Genomic DNA, 23462 nt, shown 5'->3' with positions numbered 1-23462 from the left:
GCAGGTCCACTAGTTCACTAAGGTAAATGACTTACTAGTGAGACAATCACTTTACACGCTGCTTCTACTGAGTTCCTCATACCAGCAGGTTAACATACCAAACAACAATCACACAGAGATTAGAAATGCAGTAACTCTTAAATGTACTTAATATGCTACTATGTCCATCAGATGGTGTTTTTAGGTAGAATGCTACAGACCAGGCTGTAGGGGGAACATACAGTAAATATGATGACAGATACTTCTGAAATGACCAGTGAAGGACATTCAGAGAAAAACGTTTTATCGCATTTGTCATATTACGAAGCTACTACAGTAAAAATTTGACTTCCACTAAATACTTTATTACAGATTTGAAACTTCAGCCAATAGATGCATTTGACACCAATAAGCACTCACACGAAATAGGTGAATGTTGAATATTACCTGACTGGAAGGATGAATGAGGCTATGAGGATGATCAGTAAAATAAGCAGACACATCAATTTTATATATATATATATATATATATATATATATATATATATATATATATATATATATTAAGAATTTAGACTCGTTACTGTGTTCAGTGTATTACATAAGGCTATGCACAAAATATATCTATGTGAAGACTCATGAAATCATGCTTTTATATAAAAATTAGGGAAAGTCCATTGAGTGTTCTCCTAGAAAAGAGAAGATACAAACAAATGTCTGGAAACTGAAAGATTGGCACTGAAGTCAATGAACGTGTCTGTGTGTGTGTGTGTGTATGTGTGTGTATCTCTGTGTTTGTGTGTGTGTGTCTGTTATATCAATGTTTATTAATTGTAGATGGTTTTTGGATGACATGGAATTTACAATTGGTTCATATGAAGCAAGTGTTGTCACGGAAAAGATAAGAAGCAATTCAAGAGTTTTGTGAACCATGTTACATGTAACAGCGGTGTTTAATGGCTGCAACTGTTTGGAAATCCATGTATCAAATGAGAACTACGTTATTGAAGATGTGGCACTTTCTAGTTTTGACAGCTGTAGTTGTGTTAGGTGTGTGTGTGTGTGTGTTGGTTAACGTTTGTGATTTCTCATGAGAAAACTGGGCAATGAATATAACATTGACATAACAAGAGATTCTTCATGTATATGCGTGTGACATGGATGGATAAGTGTGTGTGAAGTGGTTGTCATGGTAAGCTGATGATTTGCTACAATGCAATAGTGTACATAGCTTGAGGCAATGAAGAAGATAAGGGTTAGGTCTAGTGACATGCATCCTATTTACGTTAGGAACTGCATTTCCCAACTTTACTTCTAAATAATTCAGATAAAATTACATATTTAATGTGTAAATAATGGGCATCTTGAAAACCTAGCTGTGTCGATATGCATTTTCGTTCAAACATTAATTTTCGCTTATAATTACAGAATGCAGTTCTATAATAATAAAAATAAATGAGTGATATGTCATTCAGTGTTAGGAGTATTGTGTGAAAGATAAGAAATCCAGTTTCTCAAGCAACTCAGTGAGTAGTGCATAAATATTCAGATATATGTAAAAATAAAAGTAACTTATAATAATTCCTAGTCAGAAGTATTGTAGACCCGCCACATTAGCTGAGAGCGCTAATGTGCTGCTTCATGAACTCGGGTAGGCGCGTCAGCCTCGGATCGAATCCGCCTGGCGGACTAGCGAGGACGGATACGGTTTTTAGGCTCTTTTCCACATCCCCCTAGGTGAATACCGGGCTGGTCCTCACGTCCCGCCTCAGTTACATGGCTCGCAGACATCTGAACACTTTCGCATTATTCCACGGACTACACTAGTCGCAAAAAGGTGGGGTACACTAATTCCATCCAGGGGGGTACAGGGAAGGGCATCCGGCCGCCCCTTAATCTAACATTGCCAAATCCGATTACTCATGCTGATCCTGTATACTGCAGGACGAAGGCACAAGCAAAAGAAAGAAAGAAAGATAGTGAGAAGCATTGTAGTAAGTATTTATAATTTGAAATGTTTATAACGAAGACAAGAAGGATCCCAAAATCTCTTTCATATTGACGTGGTTAGGGATGGACCTGTAATTGGAACAGGCCATATATGGAAAATTCTAAGATCTATCATAACAAAACACTGCAGGACTAACCTTTACTAAAGCCGCATCGAAAATTAAGCGAAGATTGGTCACTAGATATTTGACAGCCTCTAAGAGGCAAGTATGGAGTTTTCACACGTAAGAGTGCCTTTCTTTGTTTGTTCCACAAGGGAGTGCACCGAAGTATGGCAATATCATGAGAAACAACACAGTGGAAGTGGGAAGGAAATGTGAAGGAAGACAGATAGTTATGTGGAACCGCCTGAAGTGGCAGTGCTGTTGTGGAACCCGGTCTCCTTTCCTGTGAGGTGTTTATGCGGTGTTTACGTTCTTACATGACCTTCTTTGCCGGCCGGTGTGGCCGTACGGTTATGGGCGCTTCAGTCTGGAATCGCACGACCACTACAGACACAGGTTAGAATCCTGCCTCGGGCATGGATGTGTGTGATGCCCTTATGTTACTTAGGTTTAAGTAGTTGTAAGTTCTAGGGGACTGATGACCACAGATGTTAAGTCCCATAGCGCTCAGAGCCATTTGAACCATTTTTTTTTTTTACCTTCTTTAAGAGAAATATTCCATATATGCTCCTACAGAGAACGACATCAATTTCCTTCAAGCATAGTATACTTCACAAAAGTTATTTCTAATTTCCTTCGACTACATGATTAGAGTGAACGAATTTTTGTAACAGAAATTGTCACTGAATCCCTCATATGTATGTATAAAGTAAAAGGGAGATACACAACACACATAAAACTCTATTACTGATATGGGTCTAGCGTTTAATGTGACTGTCTACTCTCCTACAAGGAAGATTTCAGGATTTACAGAATAGAAACATCATGAAAGGGGAATTTGAGGTACGTTGCTAGCAATGTTGAGCCGCGCTGCAGCATACTACCGTACACTATGTGATAAAAACTATCTGCTCACCTGGCTGAAAATGAATTACAATGGCGCCCTCCATTGATAACGCTGGAATACAATATGGTATTGGCTGACACTTAGCCTTGATGACAGCTTCCGCTCTTGCAGTTATACGTTCAGTCAGGTGCTGGAAGGTTTCTTGGGGAATGACAGCCAATTCTGCACAGAGTGGTGCACCGAGGAGAGGTATCGTTGTCGGTCGGTGAGGTCTGGCACAAAGTTGGTGTTGAGAAATACCACAAAGGTGTTCTGTAGGATTTAGGTCGGGACTCTGTGCAGGCCAGTCCTTTATAGGGATGTTATTAGCATGTAACCACTCCACCACAGGCCGGGCAGTGTGAACAGGTGCTCGATTGGGTTGAGGGATGCAATCGCCATCCCCGAATTGCTAGTCAACATAACACAACCGGCTCCGAATTTTACTATTGGCACTACACACGCTGGCAGATGAACTTCACCAAGTATTAGCCGTACCCACACCCTACCATCGGATCGCCACATTTTGTGTCGTGATTCGTCAATCCGACAACTTTTTCCACTCTTCAATCGTCCAATATTTACGCTGCTTAAACCAAGCGAGGTGTTGTTCGGCATTTACCGGCATGATGTGTGGCTTATGAGCGGCCCCTCGGCCATGAAATCCAAGTTTTATCACCACTCGCCTAACTGCCATAGTACTTGCAGTAGATCATGATGCAGTTTGGAATTCCTGTGTGATGGTCTGGATAGATGTCTGCCTATTCCATATTATCACCCTCTTCAACTGTTGGCACTGTCTGTCAGTCAACAGACGAGGTCCGCCTGTATGCTTTTGTGTTGTATGTGTCCCTTCACGTTTCAACTTCACTATCACATCGGAAACAATGACCTACAGATGTTTAGGAGTGTGAAAATATTGCGTACAGACGTATGATACACGTGACACCCAATCACCTGACCACGTTCGAAATCCGTGAGTTCCTCCTAGCTCTCCATTGCGGTCTCTCATGAAGTCCAATGACTACTGAGGTCGCTGACATGAAGTATGTGACAGTAGGTGGCAGCTCAATGCACCTAATATGAAAAACGTATATTTTTGGAGGTGTCCGGATACTTTTGATCACATAGTGTAAATGTTTCTCTGGTGCTGATAAGGAGCGACTGACTTGCTCCACTTCTTCACTTTCACTTTATACATCATAGCGCCATTTATATGTACCAAATTGTCAGTAGCGGGGTGGACAGCAAACGAGTACAAAGATTACTTTGAACTAATTGCCCTAGGTACCAACAGTACATGTCACTGCGTCTCACTCTGATCTGAGCCGCCCACCATTGTGTCCATCACTAGAATGGCACCTGCAGTGTCCACAGCTCATTTTCCTTGTTCTTTAAACACATGATGACGTAAATAATAGATTGTTGTACACATGCAATTTAATAGAAGTGACGACTGCAATTAGGACCTAAATAATTCATGAAGTTATTAAAATCTTATCTATTGCATGATTTTTGCGGGCTAACCTATCTACTAACAAACTCTGTTCTGTGCAGAGATTTGATGAAACTGTTAGGAGAATTCAACGAAAGCATCGTGAGCCATCAGAAAATGCTATTGCTTTTTCCAGTGTCTATGTTTAAGGTCTACTATGCAATGGCCTGCAGACATGCATGCATGTTTGAAGAAACAGGTACAGCTGTGACCTACAGCTGCTTGAAGTACAAGAAACGTATGCACAATAGAGAATACTGTGACACTCTAACTGTACAGGTACTGGTGACGTAAGAAGCTTGATGGACCTGGACTGGAAACCGAATTTCCCACTTCCTCTATGTGTGCATGCTTCAGTGATCGACCCAAACCTGCAAACATCACCATCAGTTCCCATGTCTTGCTGTAGAACGATCACTGTAACACAGGAAGAAACTTACTCATTTTTAGTGCGGCCTTTGCCTGGGCATGTAAATACTACTTAACATGCTTGCACTTAAGAGCCTTCTATGGCATATCCCTCAGACAAGGAAGCATGCATGTCTGAAGGAACGGACACTGCTGCAGTTCACAGATCTACAAAACATAAGAAATGTGTTCGGAATAGAAAATACGATGAATACAATTTATTGGTGACATACGAAAATCTGCGCCAGACTAGGACCTGAACCTGGGTTTCCCACTATATGCGAGCAATAGCTTTAACAACTTCTGCTATTCGAGCATACTTCTATCATCCGGGTTGGAGTCTCAGTTTCGAAAAAAATTTTGCTGTTTTTATACAGTGGATTGGTAGTCCGGGGCTCGTATTTGAGCCATGCATGGCTCATGTTCCCACTATCATCTATTTTACGCCCTGTTTTTAACGTACTTGCACCTCTCTACGTTAATTTAAATTACTACTGTCATTGAGTTGTTGTTTTGCCTGACCGTGAGTGGCGTTAGCAGCATGTATCGATATACCCCCTCTCGTAGTACCTTTGCTCGACTGCTATTACTTCCCAGATGTTGTCTGTCGTAAGCTGTTCGGCTCTGGAGTTCGTGACGGGAGTTTGGGTCTGCCACTCAGTTGGAACGCGTGTGCAGCGCAGTCCAGTCATGCCAGTCGAGGGTTGCAATGCGGCAGTAGTGCAGTCGGGTTGGAGCAGCAGTAAGGTTTGCGTCGACATGGCTCGCCCGACCAAATGCCGCCACGCATCACTTGAGCCGGGCAATGGTCTATCGTCGGTCGGTCGTCCTACCAGATGACGCGTTTTGGCTCGCCAATCGTTCATGAGTCGGCTGTGGAATTGTGCATCGCCTCCCGATTTGTCTTCCTGTGTGCTTAGTTACCGTTGGGTATCGTTCAGGTCTTCGTGCAAGTGTTTGTCAGGTTGTGTGTGTAGTGGCGTTATTTCCACTGACGAATATTTTAGATGTTGTCGGCATTCCAAGGTGGTCTGGAGTGAGTCGGTTGGTTGTAGCAGACGAGGGAAGGTATCTCCATGCTACGTGCTTCGTGGTTCACCGACCCAGGACGTCAAGGTTGAGTAGCGGTTCCAACTACCCAAGCCTCATCCATTTATGTTGTGGTGGTTCGCTTCGATGGTTTTCTGTTAGGGAGATTTTCCGGTGAGCAACATCGAATGGTTCTACTGCTGAGAGTTAGCTGGCATGCGGTGCAATTAACTACTTTGGTGGGGTACGATTTGAGTGCACCAGTGGAATTTTCTGTCTTGTGGCCATTAGTGTTCTGGTTACCTGGCTGGCCACTATCGTAATTTCAGGCAGCGTTCTTTCCTCACCTGTTGTCACAGTCCAACATGGTGTGTAATTTTGACAGCTACTACATACTCCACTGTCGATTTTCACGTTTGTAACATTGCCGGTTTCAGTTCTCATGTACTGATTGGCAGGAAGCAAGTCGTTGTGTCGGTCGGTCCGTGGCTGTCCCCTGGTTGGGTTCCGATGGATCAAGTATAGTTGGGCTTACCATCTGTCTCACCTAAGTGAACGAGGGCAGACCGACCTCTCTGGAGGCCATCTAACTCCCACCGGTTTTTAATTATCTGTTGTCAGTTATTTTAAATTTTAGGCTTATGGTTATTTGTTTTGTTTTCTTAAAATTTTGCAAAATTAAATTTTAAATTTATCTTTCAAGCTTAAACACTGCAGCCTTCTGCCTTTAAAGATTAAGATAATATAATTTAAAATTTTGAAGTTTAATTGTGGCCCTCTGCCATTGGTACTGCACTTTGCATATGTTGCCCCTTTAAATTATTTTGTTGCTATCTTAACTGGATATTTATCTTGCTGATTTTTAAGATTTTTTGTTGTTAAACATGCTGGCTTTGTGCTTTTAAAGGTCTATGGCAATATATTCTGAAGTTATGAAATTTGTGTCCCTCAGCCATTTCTGTTGCACCTTGCATATGTTGCTTTTTTGAGGTTTTAAATTATTTTATTGCCATCTTAACGGAATTTTTGGTTTTTGTAAGGTTTCTTGTTCGCCTTCTTCCTTTAAAGGTCTATGCCAATATATTCTGAAATTTTCGAATTTAATTGTGGCCCTCAGCCATTTGTATTGCATTTTGTGTATGTTGTTTCTGAATTATTTTATTGTTTTCTTAATTGGGTTTTATCTTTAAGATTTCTTGTTGGAGGCCTTCAGCTATGGAAGAGTTACATTCGGTAAAGATTCGGCTATGTGCCATTTTGGTTGTAAAGGTTATTAATGTAGAATGAATGACAGTTGGAAGCAGTAACTGACTGCAACCCTTGGCCCTTCCCACAATCTTATCACCTGTTCTGCCCAGCGGGTTTAGCGGGCGTATCAATATTGTTAGCCAATCAATAGATTGTAGTAATACCTAGGAATCGTATTTTTGTGCAAAGATACACGTTTTTAAATAGAACCACTCCTATTGACATTAACAGACTAAAAGTAGCGTAAATCAGAATGTCAGTGGTGGTTGTTGCAGTAGTCCTTTACGAGATACCGAATTTTGAAATGTTCCAGATCGGCACTTCTTTGAGGCATCTATCCTGCTTAGCTGCTAATTACAATTTCTTTATATTTGCTTACATTGTGCTTGCATGTTCTTTGAGAGCATTTCAACATGCTATTCAGTTAGTGTGTGACAGTCCAATGGTAACAACGCCGGTGTTTGTATGACATACATATGTGACCAAAGGCATCTGGACACCCCCAAAAACATTCGTTTTTCATATTAGGTGCATTGTGCTGCCACATACTGCCAGGTACTCCATATCAGCGACCTCAGTGGTCATTACACATCGTGAAAGAGCAGATAGGGGCACTCTGCATAACTCAAGGACTTCGAATGTGGTTAGGTGATTGATGTGTCACTTGTGCCATACGTCTGTAAGCGAGGTTTCAACACCCCTAAACATCCTTAGGTCACTGTATCCGATGTGATAACGCAGTGGAAACGTGAACGGACGTACACAACACAAAAGCGTACAGGCCAACTACATATGTTGACTGACAGACTGCCGACAGTTGAAGAAGGTCTTAATGTGGAATACGCAGACATCTATCTAGACCATCACATAGGAAATCGAAACTTCATCAGGATCCACTGCAAGTACTGTCACAATTAGATGGTAGGTGAGATAACTTGGATTTGACGGTCAAGCAGCTGCTCTTAAATCACATATCACGTTGGTAAATGCCAAATGACACCTCGCTCGGTGTAAGGAGCGTAAGTATTGGACGATTGAACAGTATAAAAACGTTGTGTGGAGTGATTAATCACGGTACACAATGTGGCGATCCGATGGCAGGGTGTGGGTATGGCGAATGCCCCAAGAACGTCTTCTGCCAGCGTATGTAGTAACAACAGTAAAATTTGGAGGCGCTGGTTTTATGATGTGGACGTATTTGTCATGGAGGTTTTGCGTGGCACTATCACACCACAGGCCTACATTGATGTTTTACGTACCTTCTTTAATTCCACTGTTGAAGAGCGATTTGGGAATGGCGTTTGCATCTTTCAACACTTTCAAGAACCTGTTCATAATGCGCAGCCTATAGCGGAGTATTTACACGACAATAACATCCCTATAATTGACTAGGCTTCACATAGTCCTGACCTAAATCCCATTGAACACCTTTGGGATACTTTGGAAAGTCGACTTCGTGCCAGACCTCGCTGAACGACATCGGTACCTCTCCTCAGAGCAGCATTCTGTGAAGAGTGGGCTGCCATTCCCCAAGATACCTTCCAGCACTTGATCGAACGAAAGTGTAAGCTGTCATCAACGTTAAGGGTGGGCCAACACCATATTGAATTCGAGCATTACCGATTGAGGGCACCACGAAATTGTAAATCATATTCAGCCAGGCGTCTGGATATTTTGATCACATAGTGTATATCAGAAAATGGATATCAATTTTACTGTGCAGGCACATCTAATTAAACTTAGTGGTGGACATTTTATACTTGGCAGTACACACACTCAGAGCTGTGCAACGTAGATGAATGGCTTACCTGGTGTCTGTTGGCGTCTCTGCAATCAGGTGAGTCAACTCCACAACAGTTTGTGGGTCGTTGACAACAGCCTCACCCCAGCCCTGCGTCGCCACCACACGGAGCAAGTGGGACTTTATGAAGGCGATGGCGGCCTGCTTCAGCCTGTTAGCAGAGTGTCTAATCGCGAGAACACCTGTGGCTGCCGCAGTCTCGACAGACAGCTGTGAGGCCACCTGTTGCTCGCAATGCGCCTTCAGTACCGACAAGCCGTATTTATCGGCGGCAACCAGCAGCTTTGGGGCCATGCTGGGCAGCTGGGGCACCTGCAGGGTGTAGAGGTATGCCAGCACCTGGCGCAGCACAGGACCCTCTGTGTCCGAGAGTTCGAGCTGGTTGCTGCTGCCCTCTACAGTGACGCGACGGAACATGTCCGCAAACACGGGACTCCTGGCGGCCAAGACAGCCCTGTGAGCCACAAGCCGCGTGTCCCCAGCCAGCAGAGTCACCACAGCGCCGTCCCCAGCGTCCAGCAGGGCTCCCAGATCCTCGGCCGTGGCCTCCTCCGCCTCATGAACTCGTCCCACTGTGAGCGAGTCTGGAACACAGTGTCACTGATCACTTCGTTGCCCTCACACAGTACTCTCTATACTTGTATGAGCCGCAATCAAATCTGTATGAACCTGCAGTTAGGATATGTTTCCAATCGCATGCCAGTTGCAACAATACGATATCTTTGCTGTGTCAGACTGATGCCGAAAGTGAATAGGTAAAAATCATTAAAAATACTTTATAAGGGGGGATGTAACGGAAAATGATAACATTTATTTAAAAATCATTACTGTCTTATTTATTAATGAGCAATCTAAAATTTTGTATGCATAAAGCAAAAGAGCTGTGTTTCAACGGCAAAATATAATAAAATATGCATGATTAATATTTTGCCAAAATTTGAATTTTTCATTTTTTATTGTCTTTTTTATAAAAAGCCATAGCTCATATTCTAATCATGCAATTAATCTGAAAATTTTATTGTAGTGTCCTGAAAATGTTATAAGACCACTGAAGCACAGTTATTAATTGTGGTACAAATTGTATCATTAAGAGTTTTTAATTTTGCGCATCCAAATTTCCTTTTTCTACATACAATCATCTAAATATCCGAAAGTAAGTGGTGGATCCAGAAATTTTTAGTTCCAACGAGACAGCAGAGCGTTGTAAACAGTTCCTGAAAATTTCATAGCATTAGAGCATATACTTTTTGAGGCAAGGCTTCCAATAAAGTAAAAAAAATGTAAAACAGAGAAAATAATGTTCAAAGATTTTCTTCTCATACTTCTAAATGTAATAAGCTTACCACAATTTCAGAATCCTCCATACTGATATTCCTCATTCTCCAGGTTTATCTTCTCTCCTCTTAGAATATGCATGGCCTGTATTTGCCGGTAAGACACTGATCTGTTAGCTTTCTTGACCCTGCTCTCGTCGATGGTGTAAAATGCTTTTCTTGTATACACAGCAGGATCTGTACCAACTCTCTTCAGAACTTCAATTCTGCCATTATTTCCATTATTGTAACATATAACGGCATCATAGACACCCATTTGAAGTACTTCAAGTCCACAGAATGTCCTTTTTGAGCATGTAATCCAAATTAAATTACTGAGGCTTTCATATGCAATTTTGTGACTTTCCATGAAGACAGTTCCTCAATAAATCAGGGCTTGCAAGAAACTTGAATGTGGGATTAAATGCATTCATAACATATTCTGGTAATGAGTGTTATGGGAATACATCTCATTTTATATTGTTCAACTTACACTGATCGTCTTTTAGACACAGATTGTACATTGGTGCTTTGTCACTGGATAAGCTAAGAGCTTAAGTTCTTCACTTCTAATTTCTTCCTCTTTTTTTATGGTAACCCGATTTCCATGAAACCTCCATTTCCTAAACATAGTTTTGCCACCATCAATTATGCATAAATCTGGACTCCCACGTAAAGATTTGTGAATTCAACCTTCCACCTACTAATATGTGTTAGTACTGTCAAAACGTAAATGAACCACATGCAAGAAAGTTTTCAGGCAATGATATAGATGTCAACCAAAGGAATCGAAAGAAAATAGCTTTGACACTGACAAATATTCCGCTGAAGCAACCAGTTTCCCAATTGTTGGAAAAGGTACTGGCTGTGTAGAGTTAATCAGTTTTACAATTTAATGGCATTTCTAAAACCGCTATCACGATAAAATTCACACACAGCATAGAGTAAACTGTGTAGATGAAGAAAATTATACTTTTGAAAAATCCATTTTTGGACCAAAATCTATTACATCCCTCCTTAGAACTTTCCTATTTGCTTGTACAAAAAGCCCAGAAGGAACAGACCTCTTATCGTTAATCTCTTTCTACAATTACTTGTGCAGAATATCAAAATGGAGATCTAGCACAATACTAAGAGCGTCAGAAGGTAGTCTATTCAACACACAGTCCTGATTTCTGCAGTTATTTAAGGAAACAACGATATTTCGCCCCTGAAATCTGTATCACTCTGCCCTTAACCGCTAATCCAACATGTCTCTCTGCAGGAACTGATACTCACAGGGGATCAACTAACTGCTATCATGGTCTGATATGACTTTCTAGAAACATAACATGGAGATGGCGGGCATAGCTAGATCCAAATCCTGACATTCTCCAATCTCACAACACCCAACATTGTGTAGAGTTGAGGCATAATTAGCCCCCCTCCCCCAATGGATAAAATTAAATTTATGAGGGATGGAAACAAATGTGTCTAAATGTGTTTCGCTCACAATACTAAATTATTTCCAAAAGATTACTTTTATTATTACTATTTCATAATGATGTGATAGTTATTGCATAAGTTACCATTAATTAATGGTTATTTTCAAATAATAGCATTAACGAATTACACGATGTGGTGCAAATAGAAGTTTCCAAACGAATGTATGGACTTCATCTTCCACACATAATCCTCCTGCTATACACAGTAGTTTGTACTTTGTACCATGGACCAATGGTAAAGATATCGAGGCACATAAATTGCATATGGTAAATGTCTCATAAAATGCACAGTAGTTTGTACCATGCACGTATGATAGAGAAATCGAGATACACAAACCCCATACCTTTAAATATCTCCATAACAATAAATGAATTAAATTAAACTTTAACTCAGCACATATTATGTAGTGGCCCCTGTTCTGTTGTAGGGTGTGTACAGTATTATTATTATTACTATTATTATGATTATTATTTGTAGCACCTAGTAAGACAAAAAGCATTGGCAAAATGAAATAGTTCGATTTCTGACAGTACAGGAGTAAGGAGTCCAGCAATCAAGTGATTCAGAAAAAGTAGGTAGAGTGCAAGGATTTTAACTTGATTGATTTTAAATAAGGCTGTAGGTGATGGTGAAGCAAGTGTCATGAGAGAGAGAGAAGTGGTGTGGAGGAAGCATGTTTTGCAACAAGTATATACCTTCACTGGAGACAGTTAACTTTCGTTTTCAAGGAGTAGTAGATGCAATGAGAAAGGCTACTTCATACTACGAAATATGGTTGTTACAAATATGATGTACCAGACATGTCATTGACTCATTCGTTAGGGTGATGGGTATGACGCACTGAGTCCTCCCTGATGCATGGAGCCCAGTCCTGCCACTGACAGGCTTCTCAGAGCCAAGTGGAAAAGTGGTGACAGATCATGTACTTCCTGTAGAAGCTGCTGACAGTCCAGTGGATAAGCGGCGACAGATCATGTTCTTCCCATAGAAGCTGCTGACAGCCAAGTGGATAAGCAGTGACAGATCATGTACTTCCTGTAGAAGCTGCTGACAGTCCAGTGGATAAGCGGCGACAGATCATGTACTTTCCGTAGAAGCTGCTAACAGCCAAGTGGATAAGCAGTGACAGATCATGTACTTCCTGTAGAAGCTGCTGACAGTCCAATGGATAAGCGGTGACAGATTATGTACTTCCCGTAGAAGCTGCTGACAGCCAAGTGGATAAGCAGTGACAGATCATGTACTTCCTGTAGAAGCTGCTGACAGTCTAGTGGATAAGTGGCAACAGATCATGTACTTCCCGTAGAAGCTGCTGACAGCCAAAAGCTGCTGACAGCCAAGTGGATAAGCGGTGTCAGATCATGTACTTCCTGTAGAAACTGCTGACAGCCAAGTGGATAAGCAGTGACAGATCATGTACTTCCTGTAGAAGCTGCTGACAGTCTAGTGGATAAGTGGAAACAGATCATGCACTTCCCATAGATGCTGCTGACAGCCAAGTGGATAAGTAGTGACAGATCATGTACTTCCTGTAGAAGCTACTGACAGTCCAGTGGATAAGCGGCGACAGATCATGTACTTCCCGTAGAAGCTGCTGACAGTCCAGTGGATAAACGGCGACAGATCATGTGCTTCCTGTAGAAGCTGCTGACAGTCCAGTGAATAAGCGGCGACAGATCATGTACTTTCCGTAGAAGCTGCTGACAGCCAAGTGGATAAGCAGTGACAGATCATGTACTTCTGTAGAAGCTGCTGACAACCAAGTAGATAAGCAGTGACAGATCATGTACTTCCTGTAGAAGCTGCTGACATTCCAGTGGATAAGCGGCGATAGATCATGTACTTCCCATAGAAGCTGCTGACAGCCAAGTGGATAAGCAGTGACAGATCATCTACTTCCTGTAGAAGCTGCTGACAGTCCAGTGGATAAGCGGCGACAGATCATGTACTTCCCGTAGCAGCTGCTGACATCCAAGTGGATAAGCAGTGACAGATCATGTACTTCTTGTAGAAGCTGCTGACAGCCAAGTAGATATGCAGTGACAGATCACATATTTCCTGTAGAAGCGACAGCAAGAGGTGATAGTAATGCAGGTATTTGTGGTATATCTGATAGATGAATGACTGTTGAGAACTCTCCAGAAACACCCATGCACAGCAGCTTCCAGTCGACCCTAGCTTATGAACGTCAGCTGACTCTTCCAACTTTCAAGGATAGTTTACAGAGTGTGGCTGCAGTATGGTTGGTGTAATGTCTTACAGAACGGCAAACAAGTATCGCTAAAGTAATCCTGCTATTCTTTTTTATACTCTGGACCAGTTAAGTTCGAAGGATAGCTAGTTACCGTTAAGATCTGAAGCAGTCTGTACACAAATCGAGATTTTCTTTATGGCAGCAGTAGCACCTTCTATAAAAGCTACTAATCTCCTGAAAGTGTTTAGATGTAGTAGTCGAAAACAAAATCAAAATCATCGTTAGTTTACAGCAAATGCAGACAACAGAACACGACATGTTACTTACAACAAGCACTACACACACACTGGTTTTCTATGACGTACCAATACACATCATTGGTAACTTACGGAAATTCTCAAAAATTTACGTTTATTCACGTTGATACACAATGAAATATTGGGTAAATGTTTCTTTGAATGGGGTTGCTAGTCCAAAGTTTTTATCGAGGAGAAATGTTAAACGCAACTGACGTTATAGCACAAAGTACGTTTCCCGTGGCACACAGCGTACGAAAATACTTAATGTATTGCAACACAAGCTCGGATTTTGATGCAGTTGACACAAAGAACATGTTTAAAATTGATGAGAAGTTTTGGGACCTGAATTTTAGAGGCGAATTAATCTGACACGTCTGATTTTACTCGGACACGAAGGAAACAGAGGAAATTGTGAGTAAATAGCCATGGGAAAAAAGTGCGGCGTGGAGCACAACACAACTAAAGGAGTGTTGGTAAACTTTTGTGAAAATTCCATGTACAAATCCTAGGAGTCGATGAATGGGAGTATACGGAACAAAAAATGTCTAATGATGTCCAGAAATGCATGCTAGGCACCATTTATTGAATCATACTTTGTTCCAGAAGCTACAGTGTAATTCCATGCAGCCATGGTTACAGTATTCACGGTTTCCTCCTAGAGGGTGATACTGTTTCTCGCACATCATGACCTAGGATGCAAGAAGTCATGAAGGACGTACCCTAAATGATCGGACACTAGAGTTGTAAGAAAATTTAATCAGCACTGTGGAAGGCGACCGCCATATCAGTAGCAGGCAGTTAGCCCACCACTACAGGGTATGCCAGACGACCGTGTAGAACATTCTCCATGACGACTGTTACTACCCTTATCAGTTAGAGCGTGTGCAGGGCTTACTAGCGACAGACTTTCCACATCTGTACCAGTTTTGTCACTTGTTTCTTCACCAGGTAACCACGATTCCGGGATCTGTGTCATTCGTCCTATTCACAGATGACGCCATCCTTACGTGGAGTGGTATCTTCAGCTTTTACAACAGGCATCTGTGGGATGGTATGCAGAAGGCCCATGGTATGATGACAGCGAATCATCAGCATCGTGGCAGCCTGAATGTCTGGGCTCGGATAATTGGCTACCTATTTTGGGACCAGTCTTCCTCCCACGTCGCCTGACAGGTCGGAAAAATCGGCGTTTCTTGTGGGTGACTTGCTGGAAACAGTGCACTGATGATTCTAAGGGTTATGTGGCTGCTACACGATGGTGCTCCAGCCCACTTCGCCATTAACGCCTGGACACATCTCAATCGCATCTTCTCAGGTTGAAGGATCGGACGAGGAGGTCCAGTTATACGGTCTGCTCGTTCACAAGATTTCAACACGCTACATTTCTGGTTACAGGGTCAACTAAGGAGTAGCGCGTATGAAAAGTCCATTCCAGATGTGGAGACACTGGGGCAGCGTATTTATCCTGCCTCTGACACTGTTCGGCTGCAGCCTGATCGATGTGAGCGTGCGAGACAGAGCACGCTACGGCGCGTATACACGCATGCGTTGGAAACGATTTTCAGCACACACTGTAATTGTCGCTGCGTGGTACAGCGCGAATTATACGGCAGTCTTTGTAACAGTATGTGACTGAATAAAGATTCTCTAGCGTGGAAACCATGCATTTTCGGACATACGTTCGTTAGACATTTCTGTTCCGTATCCCCTCATCGATCAATCCCTAGAGTCTGTACTCTGTGGTAAAAATCACCCAGTATGTGCAACATGACGACTAAATGGCATTCCAACGGGAGCTTTCTGCAATACCAAAGGCAATGATACACTGATACCCAACGGTGTTGCGTAGTTCGGTCGCAGAATTCTTGTGACTTCCCCTTGAACAAAGCAGATATTCCAACAAGTCCACGCCGGCGTGTACCACGGGTAGGTCACGCCCGACTCTGCCAGTTATGCTACTGGAAAAACAGTAGCGTCTGAGGTACGTATTGCCTATCATGTAGGAGCAACGAACAGTGCTGAATACAAGTTTGTGTGACCCTTGGACGAGAGAGATTTCTGAACAAATGAGATATCACATAATTTGTGATTAATTTAGTGTACAACTATCTTACATCGTCTTTCGCCGTTCTAAAAATAGGTAGCAATGCAGTGTGTTTGAATACGACCGCCACGCCACGGCGAGAAGCAGGCAACAAGTGCCGCAGGCAGCTGGAGGGAAGCTTGCGCACGCTCGCCTCCCCACGGCGCCGGCGAGGACGTCTCAAAACACCAGATAAGACTACCGTGATTAAATAAACTAGTACCAAAAGAACCACGTGGACCATGAGGTGTCTATAGCAGCAATGGATGAAACACTTACCTTTGTTGGTTGTTAAACTATGTGCGGTGACTTCGGTATAGAATTCTGAAAGAGAAATTCGTAACAATCTCAATGAAAAAATTAAAAATATATTTTATTTCTTATGGTTATCTACTATCATACCCAGACTCATATGGATCGAACAAAGTAAAATTTTTACCTGTAACAGAAATTGGGTGGCTGCAGCCAGTAGATATGACTACCGCCACAAAAATGCGGATGAACCAACTAAAGCCTCTGCAGAACATGGCGGAATGTCTCAGGTGTCGCGACAAGTAAGGAACTTTTCTGTCAAAATAACCTCACCAAACTTGCGGTCTGCTGAAGAACCTGAAATTTACGGAATAAGTGTAACCTAAAAAGACATTTTCTAGCAGCTAGCTTCATAATAAATAAATTAGCGTAAATTAATCTTGATTACACCATTTTACGAGGCGGCTGCCACTCCGTTGTTCCGAATATACTGGGTGACTCACGAAGATATACAGTTGTTTTAATATGTTATTCTACAAGTAAAGTCAAAGAAAAAAGTTCATATAAACATAGGTCCGCAAATGTTTATTTACGCAGTTACGGTTAATAAAGGTTTTTGCCTGAAATTTACCAACTTCGCTAATATAAAGGCATCGCAAAACTGTACGAAGTTAAAGTAAAGCACGATTTCCATTTATCTTGTTGTTGTTGGTCTGGTGAATCTAATAAAACATGTCCCAGGCGTGTATCTGCAGTAATTTTCCAGAACATCCAGAAAAGAAAAGAAGTAATTTCATAAAGTTTTCAATTTATAAACTAGTTGGCCCAATTTGTTTTATAAATTCCAGATGATTCCGCAAAGTATTTAACAGAAGTTGTAGAGAATTTGATTTTGGAGAATAATGCTAATAACGTTGACTGAAACTCTATGAATGTGTCAGATAATCTGGTTTAATTAATACCATAGCACACGTGAATTCCTGTTAAACCAGAAGAGACAAAGCTCACTGTTAAGGAAGTTGTACAGTGAATAAACAATTTCTTAATACATTCAAAATAAATGTTCAAAAATGTCTCCACCGAGTTCAGTGCTTTTACCTGCACGTGTAGGAACAGATTTTGTTGCTCGTTTCAGTTTCACAGGGTTGTTCTCAATTTCGTCTATTGCATTCATAACGTGAGCAAGTACTGCCTCACGTGTACTGACTTTTTCCTTACAAACTATGTCTTTCATCCATCCCATACAAAAATACATTGGCGTTAAATCGGGCGATCTGGGTGGCCGCAGACGTGTAGCACCACGACCAACCCATTTCTGAGGAAAATGATCATTTAAACGTTTAGTAACGGCGTTGGCGAAATGTGGAGGCGCACCGTCATGTTGAAAATACATTTGCAATCGCGTAGCTAGTGGAACACCTTCGAGGAAGCGGGGCATTTCTTGTTGAAGGAATTACAACTACGTCTCGCCTGTTAGACGTCGTGGGAAAATGTTTTGTTAGATTCACCTTATTAATAACAACAAAGTAAATGGAAATAGTATTTTACTTTAACCTCGTACAGTTTTGCGAAGGCTTCATATTAGCGAAGTTGCTAAATTTCAGGCAAAATCTCTTATGAGCCGTAACCCTGTAGCTAAATATTAGTGGACCTATGTTTATATGAACTTTTTTCTTTAGTTTTACTTGTAGAATATAATGTTAAAATGTTCGCATACCTTCGTCAGTCACCCTGTATACTGGCTGATCAGCTGAACTGTTTACGTCAGTTTCGAAACCATTTAAGAGATCGTTATCAGGTTTGCAGCTGCTTAACTGCGAGGAACTGCTGGATGAGCGACGTCCTACTCGTATTAACTGCAGGGGACGGGGATCAGCCTCTTCTTTTCAAATTAAATTGCAGTATGTGTCAATACGTGGAGATGTATTGCGCAGAGCTGGAGGAGGACAGGGGGCGGTGTCTCGCCTACAGAAGTGTCGTTAGCCGGCTAGGCGAGCCTCAGGCGGCTAAGGACACGCCAGCGGGTACATCCGAGTGCGGTGCTGGTGGGAACTGTGCCCTATGAAACACAGGGTGTGTCAAAAAGTGTCACCCGATTTCAAAAAGATCATAGCTGTTATGGTATTTGAGATATGTGAGCCGGCCGCTGTGGCCGAGCGGTTCTGGGCGCTTCAGTCCGGAGCGGCGCTGTTGCTACGGTCACAGATTCGGATCCAGCCTCGGGCACGGATGTGTGAGATGTCGTTAGGTTAGTTAGGTTTAAGTAGTGTTAAGTGTAGGAGACTGATGACCTCAAATTTTAAGTCTCGTAGTGCTTCGAGCCATTTGAACCATTCTTTGAGATATGTGGGTGAATAACACACACCTGGAAAGAGCAAACTCTCGAGTTTTACATGGTTACCACTAGGTAGCAGCGGTGTGCGCCACCTTTAGTTCTCCTAATAGTAAAAATGGTGTCGGGACAACGGAAAGCGTTTTGCGAACTGCGTGTCAGTAACAACCATTCAGCGTGACTTTCGTACTGTATATGATGTGGATCAAAAATGGTTCAAATGGCTCTGAGCACTATGGGACTCAACTGCTGTGGTCATTAGAACTTAGAACTACTTAAACCTAACTAAGCTAAGGACATGACACACATCCATGCCCGAGGCAGGATTCGAACCTGCGACCGTAGCGGTCGTGCGGTTCCAGACTGTAGCGCCTTTAACCGCTCGGCCACTCCGGCCGGCTGATGTGGATCCTCCTACAGCACACAGCAGTAATCGATGACGTGAACTATGCCGAGAAACAGGTTGTTTGTGTAAAGGCAAATCGCCAGGTCATCCCAGAGTGTCTGACACACACGTCGAAAGCATCCGCCATAGTTTCACAAGGAGTATGCACAAATCCGTTCGCCGTGCATCTCGATAGCTTAACATACCCCCGATGTCCGCCTGGCGTGTGATGCCTACACCTTTACTTACGAAACCGTACAAAATTCAGCTACTGCAAGCTCTTCGAGAAGGTGACAAACAACAACGTGTGGTGTTCTGTCATTTAGGTCTTAGCAAGATGGAGGATGAAAGTTTTCTTCCACGCTTAGTGTTTAGTGACGAGGCAACATTCCATTTAAATGGAGAGGTGAACCGTCATTATGTGAGGTTATGGGGTAGCGAACAACCACATGAACTTGTACAACACGAGAGAGACTCTCCAAAATTTAATGTGTTTTGTGCAGTTAGAACAGTAAAAGATGTACGTCCGATTTTCCTTGGCCTAGAACACTGTTACAAGAAGTACATATTTCGATATGTTGGAGAAAGTTCCTACGCCACCGTTGGAGACTGGATTCGAAAGACTTCATTTACCAACAGGACGGGGCACAGCCACACTGGCATCTGGAAGTGCGGGAATTTATAAATCAAAGGATTACCGAACGATGGATCGATCGCAATGGACCAAATCGTTCACCCTTACACTACTGGCCTCCAAGGTTACCGGACCTGACTATATGTGACTATTTCTAGAGGGGATCTATGAAAGACTCCGTTCATGTGCCTCCATTACCAACAAAGGGGAATGAACCGAGACATCGCATAACAGCGGCTGTGGAACCTGTAACTCAAGACATGCTCGCTGCAGTGTGGGAACAATCTGAATACAGCATTGACATATGCCGTACATTTCAAGGCCGGCATAATGAACACTTATCAGAAGGAAGGAAAAAAAAACTTTTTGAGTTTTCCGTTCATCAAAACACAAAAGTCATTGTGTATGTTTATTGGTTACAGAAATATAGACGTGTCAAATAGGATAAATATTTTTGATATATCCTGTATATGGTGACAACTGAGTGCTGACTCGAATGGGGGCAATCTATCATGAAACCGAAGATATCACAGAGATATTGGTGAAGAAATGAGCTCACCGCAACATTGATCACAATTTTGTGACAATTATTACAACATTTACGAAGCTTTTGATTACAGATATTGTCAGAGGCCACTGACAATTAACAACTAACACGCTCTTCGAGCTGTAGCAGCATATGAGGTGTCACATCAAAGCTAAACACTACAAAAACCAGATTTCATTTACGCAACTTGCTCTGTTTTGTAGCATTACGGTTTTTTAAATGTGCCAATACTCTGAACTTGCCACAGTTGCAAGTAATAAGGGGAAGGTTGAGATATTTAGATTCAAACGTAATCATAATCGATGATGATTACTGCAGCTGATGTTGAATGCTATTTAATCCAAGGTTTACTGATTAATGGAAATGGGCATTAGTGAAAATTCTGAATAAAAAAGGAAAAGCTCCACTATATGTAACTTCTTACAGAACAAATGAATAGATGGCGGATGGGCACTCCTCTTACATTAGCGACACGTTAATCGTATATCTCTAAGTAGCATATTTCGTGTGAGCACAGAACGAGTTACTTGAATATGATTTACGTTTTTGTTAATATCTTATGTAATATCACACTGCTCATGCTTCGAGTGGCCACAAAATGTCCGTGACGACTAAGATTATTTTGAATTTAACTATTTTGAATTTAATGTAAAGTACGCATGTGGGACAGCCTTAAATATGAATATTTCTCAGGGTCAACACCGAGTCAGTGTTGGGCGATGCCACAGAGAATGTGGAAGGGCGTGGATCACTGCGCGTGTTCTCTTTGCGTCTTTCGGTTCATTCGGTACTTGGTGTTTCGTCGTTCAAGTTTCGGCAGCTTTCTGTCTCGGAGGGTCGTTCCGGTGATCTCACGAGAGGTAAAGCTGTAGAGAGATCTAGTCGGCGAGTTAACGCGCACTGTTTCTGGGTGCAGAGCGTTTAACTTCCCTTAATTCACTGAGCTCTGCCCCACACTCTTACTTGGTGCAGGATTTGGAACACTCAAATACAGTTTCGATTATTTATTTTGGAGAACTTGTTGGAACTTTAGCTTCGTGCTAGTGAGAACCAAGGCAGAAACGAACTTGCAAGGTGAATATTATTGAACTGAATGAAATAAAATCGCCATAACTTGTCAACGGTTTGCTTTAGGACGTTAAAACTGCGCGGTTAGCCACGGGCCATGATGGGAATTAACATGTGCATGCGTTTGGTTCGCTTTAGCGACGAAGCCCACTTTAATTTGCGTAGATTCGTCGATAAGCGAAACAAGCGCATTTGGGGGACTGAGAATCCGCACTCCGCAGTCGAGAAATCTCTCCACCCTCAACGGGTCACGTAGTAATCGGTGTGATACTCCTCGATGGCACGGTGACTACCGAACGGCAAAGTGCAGGTTTTGGAAAATGATTTCATCCCCATTATCCAAAGACGCCCTGATTTTGACAAGATGTGACCCATGCAAGGCAGAGCTCGATACCATCGAAGCAGGAGAGTGTCTGATGTCCTGGAGAAGCACTTTGGGGACCGCATTCTGCCTCTGGTGTACCCAGAGGCTACTGTCAAAGGTCTCTATTGGCCGTCATATTCTCCGGACCTGATCACATGCGACTCCTCATTGTGCGGCTATATTAAAGACAAGGCGTACAGCAGTAACCCCGAGACCACGGCTTAAATGAAAACAGCCATTCAGGAGGTCATCGACATCATCGACGTTCCGACACTTCAGCGGGCCATGCAGAATTTCGCTTTTCGTGTGCACAATGATGGCAGGCATATCGAACGTCTCACAACCCATGGACGAATATCAGTAGTGATATTCACATGCTGAATAAAGTGCGTGCACGCCCGACAGCTTGTAACTAATTCGCGATTTTTCTCATACAGTTGAATAATTCTGACCCTGTAGATTATTTTGTTACAGCTGTGTTATTGGTTGCATGTGAGCAGTGAACGATGTTTTGCATCGTGTGAAGGATCAAAATTTTTTGAAATGTTTGCACACAGTTTTGATAATTACCGCTTTGAGAAAAAAGAAATCTGCAAGCATATGCTCTGCTTTTACGCTGTACTTCTGCACTTTATTTATGATTATTTGTTAATGACTTTGCTTTGAATCCACAATGAAGTGAGATCACCATTCACAGATATTTCAGTAATATCAATAAATATTTATGAATGATGTGTTAGTCAACTTTATTAGCCCTACGGTTTTGATTGTTCAGTCCATTTCTCAATACATCCTATAAACATCCTATAAATTGTTAGACAAATGGATCATTTCTTATCTGCGTACCGGCGCATTAAAACATCAGTGCGCGACCAACCTCTGTGACACATAAAGGCGAGTAGTCAGCCCGCAGTGCAGGTCAGATATTCTGGCCTTGCGACGTCCAGACACCGCTGCCAGAAGGTAGGGAAGAGACTCATTTGCAAATAAAATGTACAGCTTAGGATTTATCTCCTTTGAACACCGAACTGAAAGTTTTGTTATATGTAAATTCGCGAAGTCTTTTGACAGTAGCGTAATACGAAGTTTTCTACTCACAGTACAGAACTCTAAAATAGGATAAATAAATTATTTAATGAAGCAACTCAATTCTACTGCTCTGCAAGTCCTGTGGACAAAAGAAAATAAGAAGATTCAACGAATTGGAAAGATACATTACATCTGCTGACTTCAAATAAAATGCTGAGTGGTTTTATCCTTCTGTTAGGTCAGTGAAAATATTGAAGTGATAAGTCCCCACATTACGGCATCGAAATGGAGGATGACAGGGATAACCGACATACTACACTTTTTTCCAAAATTGTTTCTCTGAGGAAGATCTTACAGTGGTTCCTTATTTAATTCGTCAAGAGAACGCCTGAATGACATTTGCCGAAATAAACGTCCATTGGGCACAAAAACTACTGAAATCACTCTACAGAGCAATAGCCACTGGATCCGACAGAATGTCAATCTGTTTCTATTTAGAGTATGCGAAAGAATTTTC

At 42.1% G+C, this 23462-nt stretch overlaps 1 protein-coding gene across 1 annotated transcript in view; it reads right to left on the bottom strand.

Moving 5' to 3' along the window:
• The window catches only part of LOC124553277 (speckle-type POZ protein-like), a 60593-nt gene that overhangs the window by 16305 nt on the left and 20826 nt on the right, over positions 1-23462 (bottom strand). Inside the window, exons 2-4 of the mRNA XM_047127161.1 lie at positions 16774-16943; positions 16614-16658; positions 8968-9544 (exon numbers count right to left, since the gene is read on the bottom strand). Coding sequence (XP_046983117.1) covers positions 8968-9544; positions 16614-16658; positions 16774-16861 — 710 coding nt within the window. The 5' untranslated portion in view covers positions 16862-16943. The remainder of the gene's footprint in view (positions 1-8967; positions 9545-16613; positions 16659-16773; positions 16944-23462) is intronic.

The sequence above is a fragment of the Schistocerca americana genome, chromosome 11 (genome assembly GCF_021461395.2).
Source record: "Schistocerca americana isolate TAMUIC-IGC-003095 chromosome 11, iqSchAmer2.1, whole genome shotgun sequence".
NCBI classification, from domain to species: domain Eukaryota; kingdom Metazoa; phylum Arthropoda; class Insecta; order Orthoptera; family Acrididae; genus Schistocerca; species Schistocerca americana.
This window is presented reverse-complemented; position numbering and strand designations above follow the sequence as displayed.